This window comes from Perca flavescens, chromosome 2 (genome assembly GCF_004354835.1).
Source record: "Perca flavescens isolate YP-PL-M2 chromosome 2, PFLA_1.0, whole genome shotgun sequence".
NCBI lineage: Eukaryota > Metazoa > Chordata > Actinopteri > Perciformes > Percidae > Perca > Perca flavescens.
The window spans coordinates 1,228,034-1,242,338 of NC_041332.1; the positions used below are offsets into that span (position 1 = coordinate 1,228,034).

The window sequence follows — 14,305 nt, forward strand, 5'->3', positions numbered from 1 at the left end:
ACTAGTTACTTTTAGTTACTCCGCTACATTCATCTGTTCCAGCTTTAGTTACTAGTTACTTTAGTTACTCCGCTACATTCATCTGTTCCAGCTTTTAGTTACTAGTTACTTTAGTTACTCCGCTACATTCATCTGTTCCAGCTTTAGTTACTAGTTACTTTAGTTACTCCGCTACATTCATCTGTTCCAGCTTTAGTTACTAGTTACTTTAGTTACTCCGCTACATTCATCTGTTACAGCTTTAGTTACTAGTTACTTTAGTTACTCCGCTACATTCATCTGTTCCAGCTTTAGTTACTAGTTACTTTAGTTACTCCGCTACATTCATCTGTTCCAGCTTTAGTTACTAGTTACTTTAGTTACTCCGCTACATTCATCTGTTCCAGCTTTAGTTACTAGTTACTTTAGTTACTCCGCTACATTCATCTGTTATAGCTTTAGTTACTAGTTACTTTAGTTACTTCCGTTACATTCATCTGTTCCAGCTTTAGTTACTAGTTACTTTAGTTACTCCGCTACATTCATCTGTAACAGCTTCAGTTACTAGTTACTTTAGTTACTCCGCTACATTCATCTGTTCCAGCTTTAGTTACTAGTTACTTTAGTTACTTAGTTACTAGTTACATTCATCTGTAACAGCTTTAGTTACTAGTTACTTTAGTTACTCCGCTACATTCATCTGTAACAGCTTTAGTTACTAGTTACTTTAGTTACTCCGCTACATTCATCTGTAACAGCTTTAGTTACTAGTTACTTTAGTTACTCCGCTACATTCATCTGTAACAGCTTTAGTTACTAGTTACTTTAGTTACTCTACTACATTCATCTGTAACAGCTTTAGTTACTAGTTACTTTAGTTACTCTACTACATTCATCTGTAACAGCTTTAGTTACTAGTTACTTTAGTTACTCCGCTACATTCATCTGTAACAGCTTTAGTTACTAGTTACTTTAGTTACTCCGCTACATTCATCTGTAACAGCTTTAGTTACTAGTTACTTTAGTTACTCCACTACATTCATCTGTAACAGCTTTAGTTACTAGTTACTTTAGTTACTCTACTACATTCATCTGTAACAGCTTTAGTTACTAGTTACTTTAGTTACTCTACTACATTCATCTGTAACAGCTTTAGTTACTAGTTACTTTAGTTACTCTGCTACATTCATCTGTAACAGCTTTAGTTACTAGTTACTTTAGTTACTCCGCTACATTCATCTGTAACAGCTTTAGTTACTAGTTACTTTAGTTACTCCGCTACATTCATCTGTAACAGCTTTAGTTACTAGTTACTTTAGTTACTCCACTACATTCATCTGTAACAGCTTTAGTTACTAGTTACTTTAGTTACTCTACTACATTCATCTGTAACAGCTTTAGTTACTAGTTACTTTAGTTACTCTACTACATTCATCTGTAACAGCTTTAGTTACTAGTTACTTTAGTTACTCCGCTACATTCATCTGTTACAGCTTTAGTTACTAGTTACTTTAGTTACTCTACTACATTCATCTGTAACAGCTTTAGTTACTAGTTACTTTAGTTACTAGTTACTTTAGTTACTCCGCTACATTTAGCTGTTACAGCTTTAGTTACTAGTTACTTTAGTTACTCCGCTACATTCATCTGTAACAGCTTTAGTTACTAGTTACTTTAGTTACTCTACTACATTCATCTGTAACAGCTTTAGTTACTAGTTACTTTAGTTACTCTACTACATTCATCTGTAACAGCTTTAGTTACTAGTTACTTTAGTTACTCCGCTACATTCATCTGTTCCAGCTTTAGTTACTAGTTACTTTAGTTACTAGTTACTTTAGTTACTCCGCTACATTCATCTGTTCCAGCTTTAGTTACTAGTTACTTTAGTTACTCCGCTACATTCATCTGTAACAGCTTTAGTTACTAGTTACTTTAGTTACTCCGCTACATTCATCTGTTTCAGCTTTAGTTACTAGTTACTTTAGTTACTCCGCTACATTCATCTGTTCCAGCTTTAGTTACTAGTTACTTTAGTTACTCCGCTACATTCATCTGTAACAGCTTTAGTTACTAGTTACTTTAGTTACTCCGCTACATTCATCTGTTCCAGCTTTAGTTACTAGTTACTTTAGTTACTCCGCTACATTTAGCTGTTACAGCTTTAGTTACTAGTTACTTTAGTTACTCCGCTACATTCATCTGTTCCAGCTTTTAGTTACTAGTTACTTTAGTTACTCCGCTACATTTAGCTGTTACAGCTTTAGTTACTAGTTACTTTAGTTACTCCGCTACATTCATCTGTAACAGCTTTAGTTACTAGTTACTTTAGTTACTCCGCTACATTCATCTGTTCCAGCTTTAGTTACTAGTTACTTTAGTTACTCTACTACATTCATCTGTAACAGCTTTAGTTACTAGTTACTTTAGTTACTCTACTACATTCATCTGTAACAGCTTTAGTTACTAGTTACTTTAGTTACTCCGCTACATTCATCTGTTACAGCTTTAGTTACTAGTTACTTTAGTTACTCTACTACATTCATCTGTAACAGCTTTAGTTACTAGTTACTTTAGTTACTCCGCTACATTTAGCTGTTACAGCTTTAGTTACTAGTTACTTTAGTTACTCCGCTACATTCATCTGTTCCAGCTTTAGTTACTAGTTACTTTAGTTACTCTACTACATTCATCTGTAACAGCTTTAGTTACTAGTTACTTTAGTTACTCTACTACATTCATCTGTAACAGCTTTAGTTACTAGTTACTTTAGTTACTCCGCTACATTCATCTGTTCCAGCTTTAGTTACTAGTTACTTTAGTTACTAGTTACTTTAGTTACTCCGCTACATTCATCTGTTCCAGCTTTAGTTACTAGTTACTTTAGTTACTCCGCTACATTCATCTGTAACAGCTTTAGTTACTAGTTACTTTAGTTACTCCGCTACATTCATCTGTTTCAGCTTTAGTTACTAGTTACTTTAGTTACTCCGCTACATTCATCTGTTCCAGCTTTAGTTACTAGTTACTTTAGTTACTCCGCTACATTCATCTGTTCCAGCTTTAGTTACTAGTTACTTTAGTTACTCCGCTACATTTAGCTGTTACAGCTTTAGTTACTAGTTACTTTAGTTACTCCGCTACATTCATCTGTTCCAGCTTTAGTTACTAGTTACTTTAGTTACTCCGCTACATTTAGCTGTTACAGCTTTAGTTACTAGTTACTTTAGTTACTCCGCTACATTCATCTGTAACAGCTTTAGTTACTAGTTACTTTAGTTACTCCGCTACATTAATCTGTTCCAGCTTTAGTTACTAGTTACTTTAGTTACTCTACTACATTCATCTGTAACAGCTTTAGTTACTAGTTACTTTAGTTACTCTACTACATTCATCTGTAACAGCTTTAGTTACTAGTTACTTTAGTTACTCCGCTACATTTAGCTGTTACAGCTTTAGTTACTAGTTACTTTAGTTACTCCGCTACATTCATCTGTTACAGCTTTAGTTACTAGTTACTTTAGTTACTCTACTACATTCATCTGTAACAGCTTTAGTTACTAGTTACTTTAGTTACTCCGCTACATTTAGCTGTTACAGCTTTAGTTACTAGTTACTTTAGTTACTCTACTACATTCATCTGTAACAGCTTTAGTTACTAGTTACTTTAGTTACTCTACTACATTCATCTGTAACAGCTTTAGTTACTAGTTACTTTAGTTACTCCACTACATTCATCTGTTACAGCTTTAGTTACTACTTCATTCAGATTCCTGCACACTGAACTCATGTAGTTTATTAATCTGATGTTTGATTCTAAAGTAAACTAGCCGACAATATAACAGACTACAAGTCACGCTGAGATGATGAGACCATTAAACACTGGATGGAGCCTTTACTCTTTCTACAATGGGAGGAGAGACAGACAGAAAGTGACAGAGAAGTAAAGGAGAGACAAAGACAGAGAGGAAGGAAAGAGACAAATAGAAAGAGACATAAATGAGAGAGAGAAATGAGAGACAGAAATGAGAGAGAAAGGAAAGAGACGGACAGAAAAAAATAGTTTCTTTACTTTTAATACTTTAACTACATTTTCCTAATGATACTTTTACTGAAATAACATTTTTGCAGTACTTTAACTGTAACATAGTATTATTACAGTGTGGTATTGGTACAATTTACTGCAGTAATCTGAACCTTTACAAATCAACTTATTATTATTATTATTATTATTACGGAGTGTCTATTTGCACCCCCGGTACGAATAGCCTCGGCCACACAGCTGAGCTATTTACACCCTGTGACGTAACAACAAAAAAACGTTGCTCGCGTTCACCGAAATCATGGCCGACGTTCATCTTCCATGACCGCAGAAACTGGCATATTAGGAAAGTTTAGTCTCTAAAGTTTGTAACAATTGAATTTCTAGCGGAAAATGGATACTAGCCTACAGTTGCGCTTTCTGTCTTCAGTCAAAGCATACAACCGTTGGTTTGTTAGTTAGTACCTATTATTTTGTATACAGTATGGTTACCTAGCAACCAAGGCTTGCAGAAACCAAGTGGTAAACAGTTGTTCAACTTCCTGAAAGAACTGCTAGGTGGTATGGGGGTTTGGAGTTCGATTCCCCTGTGTGGTGATTTTATTTTTTTAAATTTGGATTGGATAATTTGCATGCAATTGCACAAGTCAGGACCCGCGAACGCAAATTTTTATTTTTTTTTGCAGGGTGGTAGGGGAAGACTCATGAATATGCCTGCTCTGGTTGGGTTGATTAGGTTTAGGCAAGAGGAGTGGGATTGGTTATGGTTAGGGTAAGAATGTCAGGGCGATAATATTCCAAAAAGGTGTAATACATGAGTAGTATGGATAACTGTGTGTAAATATATGCCAAGGTACTGTAAATGCACAGGGGTGCAAATAGCATACATTGATATTTGTACCAGACGGGGTATTAATAGAACACATTGCTGTGTGCACCGGCGGGGTACTAATAGCATTCATTTCTAATTGCACCAGGGTACAAATAGCCTACACTGCTAATTGTACCAGGGGTGCAAATAGCCTCACCCTTATTATTATTATTATTATTATTATTATTATTATTATTATTATTATTATTATTATAATATTAGCTCAGAGGGAACTAGCTGAGCCAGTTCTTTTACCCACAATCCTCTCTGCTGTGTCCCTCTCCGGCAGGGCGGAGACTGCGGCGGCGAGTCTGTGTCCAGCGGTAACCTGCTCCACAGGTCCCGCCCCAGCAGTGACCTCAACGGCTCGGGACAGTCCCCCGCCCACGCCCGCAGCGCCTCGGCCAATCAGAAGCAGCGGCGCTTCAGTGACCACGGTGAGTTTCTGTCCAGAATTCTTCAAAACCAAATTGTACCCCAAAATGACTTAGAGAAGGACCCCAAACCACTTGATATGCATCGTATGATCGTTGACTAATTTAAGGTGGTGAGAGGTGTTGACTTCCATACAGCTTTAGGGGTTTACTGTTAACGGTGAAGGATGGATTTGATTCGTGGGGTATTTTGGCGACCTCGCCAGACGGAAGATTATCGGGTTGGTAATCTCTGAGAATCAGAGTATTGACCCCAGATCTGTGTGTGTGTGTGTGTGTGTGTGTGTGTGTGTGTGTGTGTGTGTGTGTGTGTGTGTGTGTGTGTGTGTGTGTGTGTGTGTGTGTGTGTGTGTGTGTGTGTGTGTTCTCTGTCTCAGTGGCGCCCTCTATCCCCCCACCTGTCGCCTACACCAAGCGTGGGCACGCCAACAGCGTGGAGAGCGACAGGAAGGACGAGTCGGCGTCGCCCAGCGGAGCTCCGGACCGCCGGAGGTCAGCCACCGCCTCAGGGGTGAGAGAGAGAGAGAGGACTCACATTCTGCTGGACCAGGTCCTGTTGTTGGACCAGGTCCTGTTGTTGGACCAGGTCCTGTTGTTGGACCAGGTCCTGTTTGGACCAGGTCCTGTTGGACCAGGTCCTGCTGGACCAGGTCCTGTCACAAGTACTGGGTTTACATCAGGGTTAAAAGTCAAACAGCGTGTTCAACTCCAGTACCGAAAAACATGATTCAAACAATTAATGAACATTAATAATATTTTAGTTGTTCGAGCTTTGTTATATGAATTAGCTCCACTATTAAAAGAGGGTAATGAACTGAGCAGCAGCACGTTGGATCAGTGGAATAAAGGTGTGTGTGTGTGTGTGTGTGTGTGTGTGTGTGTGTGTGTGTGTGTGTGTGTGTGTGTGTGTGTGTGTGTGTGTGTCTCAGAGCATAACTCGGAGGAACACGTACGTCAACGAGAGGACGAGCACTGAACGCCATGCGGCGGCTGTTCCCAACGGGAAGGACGGCAGGTGAGAGGAAATCCAATCTGTCTCTTTCAGTCCAACGTTGTGGGTGACTTTTACAGCCTTTTTACAGATGAAAGTTTTGAATGAAATCCAGGATACATCTTTGGGTTATATCTGTATAGAGAGAGAGAGTTAAGAGGAACTTTCGTATTTATAAAGACACTTAGAAGAACTAATGCTAAATATCTCTGCATCTGGAACAGAGATGAAATCATGTAGCATAGTATATATGCATGTGTGTATGTATAGTTACATTACATTACATGTCATTTAGCTGACGCTTTTATCCAAAGCGACTTACAATTAAGTGCATTCAACTGAGAAGGTCCAAACTCTAGACAACAAGTAGTAAGTGCAAGTACATTAGCTTTAAATAAGCAAAGCTACAAAGAAACGTATAAAAGTGCAGGTTCAAGAGGTTTTTTGTTTTTGTTAGTTTGTTTTTTATATTTTATCCAAGGTGTAGTCGGAAGAGATGTGTTTTTAGCCTTCGGTGAAAGATGGGTAGGCTTTCAGCCATCCTGATGTCGATGGGGAGCTCGTTCCACCATTTAGGAGCCAGGACAGTGAACAGTCGGGATTTGGTTGAGTGATTAGTTCTCCCTCGCTGTGAGGGGGCAGCAAGCAGTTTGGCTGATGCAGAGCGAAGTGAGCGGGTTGGGGTATATGGTTTGACCATGTCAAACCATATACCATATCAGCTGGGGCTGATCCATTCATGGCCCTGTATGTAAGTACTAGTGTCCTCTATGAGAGTATTAGTGTACTGTATGTAAGTACTAGTGTCTTGAAGCGGATGCGGGCAGCCACTGGTAACCAGTGAAGAGAGAGGAGGAGCGGTGTAGTGTGAGAGAACTTGGGGAGGTTGAAGACAAGTCGAGCTGCTGCGTTCTGAATGAGCTGCAGGGGTCGGATGGCACATGCAGGCAGACCAATCAGGAGGGAGTTGCAGTAGTCTAGACGTGAGATGACTAGAGCCTGAACCAGAACCTGAGCCGCCTTCTGCGTTAGAAGGGGACGTATCCTTCTGATGTTATGCAGCATGTATCTACACGATCGGGTGGTTGCAGCAATGTTGGCAGTGAAGGAGAGTTGGTCGTCAAGAGTTACACCCAGGTTTCTATCAGTCTGGGCGGGGACTACCACAGAGTTGTCGATTGTTATAGTCAGGTCTTGGGTAGGAGAGCACTTCCCTGGAAGGAAAAGGAGCTCAGTCTTGTCAAGGTTGAGTTTCAGATGGTTAGTGGACATCCAAGAAGAGATGTCAGTCAGACAGGCCGAGATACGTGCTGCTACTTGAGTGTCAGACTCAGAAAAGGAAAGAATTAGTTGGGTGTCATCTGCGTAGCTGTGATAAGAAAAGCTGTGCGACTAAATGACAGACCCGAGGGAGTTGGTATACAGAGAGAAGAGGAGGGGACCCAGTACTGATCCCTGAGGAACCCCAGTTTTGAGTGGACAAGGCTCTGAGCTAGATCGTATACTATATATGCATGTATGTGTATGTATGGTATACTGTACTGTATGTGTATGTATAGTATACTGTATATGCATGTGTCTGTATGTAAAGTATACTGTATGTGTATGTATAGTATATATGCATGTGTGTATGTATAGTATACTATATATGCATGTCTGTATGTATAGTATACTGTATGTATAGTATATATGCATTTGTGTATGTATAGTATACTATATATGCATGTATGTGTATGTATAGTATATAAAGAAGTGAAGAATTAAATAGTTTGTTTCCAAGTAGGAAAGTAGAAAAAGGAGGATAGGATCAGAAGAGTTGTCTGACTTCTGGGAATCTGCATATTAATCATTTCCAATCATTAATCAGACATCTGATAGGTTTGCTGAGTATTTCGTTTTTTGCTTGTGCTGAAATGTACATGTTCTTCTTTATCTTTTATCTTTGTATTCAACTCCATTTTTAGCATGTTCAAAATATACTGAGCTAAACCGTATCCCTTCTATCGGTGACCCAGATAATGAGATGACACAAACTCCCAACGCCTCTTTATTATCATAACGTCGTTCTTTTTCTTCTTAAAAGAACATAGCACAGTCAGACCCTTTAGGAGCTTTAAACAAAGCCAGTTATGTAATAATTGTTCCAGGCCTAACTATAACCTGTTTCTGTGTCAGTCTCCCCGAGGTACCGGCAGCTTCCCCGTCCGTCTCCTCAGCGCGCCCCCGCCACGTGAAGTCCATGTCTGCGTCGGGACATCCCATGAAGTCCTGCCTGCCCCCCATCGACGACAACGTAGAGTACCAGAGGTCTGTCCCACAGAATCAGTCGGGCTTTAACCTTCGCAGTGTCCCCCGTAGAAGGAGACACAGACAGAGAGAGAGACAGAAAGGAGTGAGACCGAAAGAAAGAGACAGAAAGGAGAGAGACATAAAGGAGAGAGAGAGAGAGAGAGAGAGAAAGAAGAAGAGAGAAAGAAAGGAGAGAGACAGAAAGTAGAGAGAGCAAAAGAGAGAAAAGAAAGACAGGAAGGAGAGAGAGAAAGAAAGAGACAGAAAGAAAGACAGACACAAAGGAGAGAGAAAGACCTAAAGGAGAGAGAGAGAAAGAAGAAGGAGAGAGAGAAAGAAAGGAGAGAGACAGAAAGTAGAGAGAGCAAAAGAGAGAAAAGAGAGACAGGAAGGAGAGAGAGAAAGAAAGAGACAGAAAGGAGAGAGACAGAGGAGAAAGAGAGAAAGAAAAAGAGAGAGACCGAAGAAGACCCTCTTCTAGTTACTAAACATAAAGTATAAATGTTCATGTCTTGTTAGCTGACTTTTTTCCAACTTATTGCCAAATGTTTTACACTTATTTCTGGAATTCATCATCAATAACCTTCATCTATATGAAAGTAAACATCATACAAGAGAGAAAGATAACCGAAATGATGAATAATTTTGACTAATAGTTGAGATCAGAGGAACATTTGATGATAGATAATATCAGACAAAGTGACAAAACTGTCAGAAAAAAATGCAAATAAAGTTGAAAAAAGCGCCAAAAAACATATTTTTTTTTAAAAATTTGTTTCATTAAAGTGCGGCAAAAAAACGTAGAAAAAACAAAGTTTAATCATTTAATTTTTTGGAATGGCTGCACATAATCCCATCTGTTTGTTTGTAAATCATAAATCTAAATAATCTCCCTGTTTCGTGTTAAAGCGAGACTTAAAGCGAGACTTTTTAAAAGAAACGGACGACCGGAGCGTTAAATATGAATATAAATGATGGTGTAATATTTTCAGTTAATCTAACGGTGTCTAACTAAAGTCGAACTTCTTGCCTTCTGTAACAGAACATCGTTTGAACCGTTTACTTTAGCTTTGTTGGTAAATTAGCCGGGCGCTACCCTTATCCAAACACTCGCTGGTTTTTCGGGGTTTTAACAAGTCGCCCAAATGAACATCATCGCCGTCAACACACCCAGGACCGTACTTCACTTCTTCACTTTACGACGACAAGCTTCAACAACTCCAAACCATGCAGTAAACGCTTGTTTCCTCTTTGGATGTAAAGTTAAACCACCAGCTGAGCGTCGCCCAGACCTTCCTACATCCTCCTCTCATCACAGTCCCTTTCACACTCTACGTACATTATGTCAACATTCACACCTAGATTCTTACATGTGTGTAAATTGCTTCTATTTGCACGATTCAATACGCAGCTACCAGGGGCGGAGCTTCATCACGGGGCCCTCTGCTACGAAGTCATTTTAAAATAAAAAATGTAAAAAAAAAAAACCCTAACCCTGATGAATGTTGTAATGTGTCACTTGTTGAGCCAAGTAAACCTATATGTCAAATAAAACACAAAGTTTGTATTGAAGAACAAAGAAAGCAGTTTGCTGGTCATGTAAAAATGTTTCAGCACCACGGACAGTGATGGCTGATGGACAGCGATGGTGCTGAAGAGGCCAAGTGCGCTCAATCACTGCCACACTATATAACTGACACTATATATATATATATATATATATATATATATATATATATATATATATATATATATATATATATAATAGTGTCATTGAACATAATAGTGTCGTTGAACATAGAGTTCTTACAACTCCATAGGCTACAGGTGCTGGGATCAAAAGTTATTCTTATGCTTAACGATCAGCCAGCACAAATAAATCTTACAAAACTATGTCCATATCATTATTAAATCTTAATTCAAAAAATCCAGATACGCATAACAAAACAAACAGATTTCCCTAACATTAGTTATTATTAGTTATTTATGAGTCCTCACTAAAATAATATCATAATGCAGTTTAAAAAATAAGATTGTTTTATTGTCTCAACAGAACATCAAAATATATTAAAGTTCTGGTCAATAAAATGTATAAAAATACAAACTTAAGATATGAAAACTTAAAGGGTTAAACACGTTGTAGAGCGCCCTCTGGTGGACAGACTCTGCAACACCAACACTCAGAACATGGTTGAAGGGGTTTTTTTATATATATATATATATATATATATATATATATATATATATATATATATATATATATATATATATATATATATATATATAAATAAAATCATTTATTGGCCATTATAAATGCCTAATAGTAGTAATAAATAACTTTATTGTCCCCGTGGGACAGATGGGTTTGCTGCACAATCACAAGGCATTCCATGACAAGACATCAGACATCCAGTCCTTACATCAGACACCGACAGACACAACATGAAGAATATACATCACACACTACAACACACTACACACCAGTGGGTATGACCAGGCCAGCTGGCCCACTAGCTTATTCTGAATGATTTGAGGCTTTTATAGCTTGTGGTACGAAAGAGAATTTGGATCTGTTCTTGGTCAGAAGGAGTGGGCAGAACCGACGCCTAGATGGCAGTAGTTTAAAGTGTGATGCCAGGGGGTAACGTATGTAATATCGGCCGATGTATGGCGTTGGGCTCTACTGTCGATGTATTTGTCCACATTTAACCCTGACATACCGTGTGTTAACGGCGTGCTCTCCTCCCCTCAGCGCCCCCCAGCAGCCGCCCTCCTCCCCCTCGGCCTTCAGCGTCACCAGCAGCAGCAGCGGCGCCACGCCGGACCGGACCCGCTTCCCCCGCGGCTCCTCCAGCCGCTCCACCTTCCACGGCGCTCAGCTCCGAGACCGGCGGCCCGCCACCTACAACGGCCCGCCAGCGTCGCCCAGCCTGTCCACGCACGCCGCCGCTTCGCTGGCCACGCCCCGCCGCGGCACCTCCACCTCCCTCATCGGGAAGATCACCTCCAAGTTTGGACGCAGGTCAGTCAGAGACGGGAAGTATACTGTATGGAGAAATTGAAGGCTGTTTAACCGCAAATAATCCATTTTAATAAGTCCACGTCTCTGCAGCAATCCAAAACGTACTGTACACTCAAAAGAAATGTGACTGTGTGACGTCTCCGATGCTACGTTTAGCGTGATCATTTTGGCGCTCTGCCGTCCCCATGTTGGGAGCTGCTGCAGCTTCCTGTTCTCTGTTGACGGGTCCGTTGGGTCTGTTCTGTGTCTCCGTCCTGCAGGAGTTTATCGGGCGAGCCCAAAGAGGAGGGGCGGGACTCCAAGCCTCGGGCGCTGCGCTTCACCTGGAGCATGAAGACCACGTCCTCCATGGAGCCGGGGGACATGATGAAGGAGATCCGGAGAGTCCTGGACGCCAACAACTGTGACTACGAGCAGCGCGAGCGCTACTCTCTGTTCTGCGTGCACGGCGACGCCCGGCAGGAAAGCCTGGTCCAATGGGAGATGGAGGTGTGCAAGCTGCCCCGCCTCTCGCTCAACGGCGTGCGCTTCAAACGGATCTCCGGCACGTCTATCGCCTTCAAAAACATCGCCTCCAAAGTGGCCAACGAGCTCCGGCTGTGACGGAGGATACCTCGCTAACTGCTGTAGGACTGGGAGGAGGAAACCCACCTTATTATACTCAACACTTAACTATTTAATGTTCTCACTAAATGTTTGCCAGTGAAACCAAATATTAGAGCTGATGGGGCGGATGTTCAGTAGGTTGGTTCAACCCCTCGGAGCCGTCACTTCCTGCCGCAGCGAGACGTTAGCGTTGGTTCATCACTGTTTACGTGCACTTCAGATTTTTACAAAACCTCGGAAACGTCACGTAGAGAGAAACCGAATCTGTCGAGTCTTTAAAGGAGACCTATTGTGCTTTTTATGTTTTCTGTCAGATCTATAATGTCGGATTTTCAAGTTAAAAGCCCAGTTCAGACCAAGGATTTGGAGCGAGCTAAAACAGTTTCGGAACATCGCAGAGTAAAGAACATAAGAGACGTCTCCTGTTTCAACAGCCGATAGATAAGTCAGCTGGTCGAAAGGATTTTGAGAACGGAAACACACAGAGAGGAGGAGAGAGAGGAAGTTAAAGGACAAACTCACCGAACGCACCAGATGTCAGGCCTAATCCTGGAAATGTGCTTCCGAGTTTAGTCCGTAGTCCGTATCCACGACATTCCATTTCCGGGAACAAAAAACGAGTAAACCAAATTCAAAGGTTTTTCTTTTGAAGAAAGAAATCAAGACAGATGACGTAGTAGTAAAAGTAAATATGTCAAAATAAAAGCACAGGGGAACGTGTTAGATGAAAAATAGTCGATATCCTCAACATTCCACTTCCAGGATTGCTCCGTTGCCGCCGGATATTCTGCCAGATGTCCCTGATTTCGGCCGGATGTCCGTCCCCTTCCTCTGTCCCTGTGATGGTGTTCAAACCTCCGGTGGATTTGTGAGGACTATGGTTAACTGCTCCTCCGATCTCTGCAGGGTAAATCCAGACAGCTAGCTAGACTATCTGTCCAATCTGAGTTTTCTGTTGCACGACTAAAACTACTTTTGAACGTCCACATGTTCCACCAAAACCAGTTCCTTCCTGAGACTATTTAGCAGAGGCACCGTGGCTCCGTCCGGAGCTTAGCACCACCCCGGGGATTGTGATTGGTTTAAAGAAATGCCAATAAACCAGAGCATGTTTTTCTCCCATTGCAGAATGCTGTGTGGACTACACAGACCTTCCTCCGCTCCGCATCTGATTTTTGATTTTGAAAGCGTAATGTGGTTTCTGGAGTGCAAGTAAACAGTCAGTGAAACATGACCTTTGCTCTGCCTGTGCAACTCTCTGGCTGGCTGGTTTCTGATTCCGCTTTATTGGCCGAGTGTGTCCACACGTACAAGGAAGTTTGTGTTTATTTCTCTCAATGAACACAGAAACAGACTTACAGCTAAAACCTGGACAACAAGACTGAAAAAGGTTTTAACATTTCACTACCATGTACAGATATAAATGCGCATTAAAAGGTGTATATATACACAAACGACTGTTGAAAAGTTATGACGCTAAATGAATTAACCTAGCAGCTCTATGTCAAAGATTACCTGATTAGTCGTCAACTATTAAATTAATCTCCAACTATTTAGATAATCCATTCATCAGTTTGAGTCATTTTTTAGGTAAAAACAGGTAAACTTGTGTGATGTCAGCTCGTTAAATGTGAATATTGTTCTAGTTTCTTCTCTCCTCTGCGACACTGAATATCTTTGAGTTGTGGACACAACAAGACATTTGATGATGTCATCTTGGGAATTTTGGGAAACACTGATCCACATTTTTGTCTGACAACATTATGGGATGGATCCCTACAGAGATAAACCTTTTAGTTACAGAGTAAGATCCTTTTAGTTTAACATGAAACAGCCCCGAAATCACCATCACCAAACTCCACCAGACTCCATGTAAACAATCAGTGATTTTATCATCATAAAACACACTTCATTCAAAGTGGACAGAAACTAAATAAAACTACCAAAAGTCGTCTTGGTTCATCTTTCCACAGTTCCAACAATCACCACTCTGGTTTGGTTGAAATAAACCATTAATTCACCCATTTACATGTGGAAATATGCTGGCTCTATACACGCTAAAAGTCCTGAT

The 14,305-nt window shown here is 40.6% G+C and overlaps 1 protein-coding gene across 2 annotated transcripts in view; it reads left to right on the top strand.

Annotated features, from left to right (window-relative positions):
* Positions 1-13,054, top strand: part of mark1 (MAP/microtubule affinity-regulating kinase 1) — a 40,947-nt gene extending 27,893 nt beyond the window's left edge. For both annotated transcript variants that reach the window (XM_028565109.1, XM_028565119.1), the window contains exons 14-19: positions 5,182-5,329; positions 5,704-5,837; positions 6,256-6,341; positions 8,493-8,624; positions 11,359-11,628; positions 11,889-13,054. In XM_028565109.1, coding sequence (XP_028420910.1) covers positions 5,182-5,329; positions 5,704-5,837; positions 6,256-6,341; positions 8,493-8,624; positions 11,359-11,628; positions 11,889-12,231 — 1,113 coding nt within the window. In that variant the 3' untranslated portion in view covers positions 12,232-13,054. The remainder of the gene's footprint in view (positions 1-5,181; positions 5,330-5,703; positions 5,838-6,255; positions 6,342-8,492; positions 8,625-11,358; positions 11,629-11,888) is intronic.
* The last annotated feature ends 1,251 nt before the right edge of the window (positions 13,055-14,305 follow it).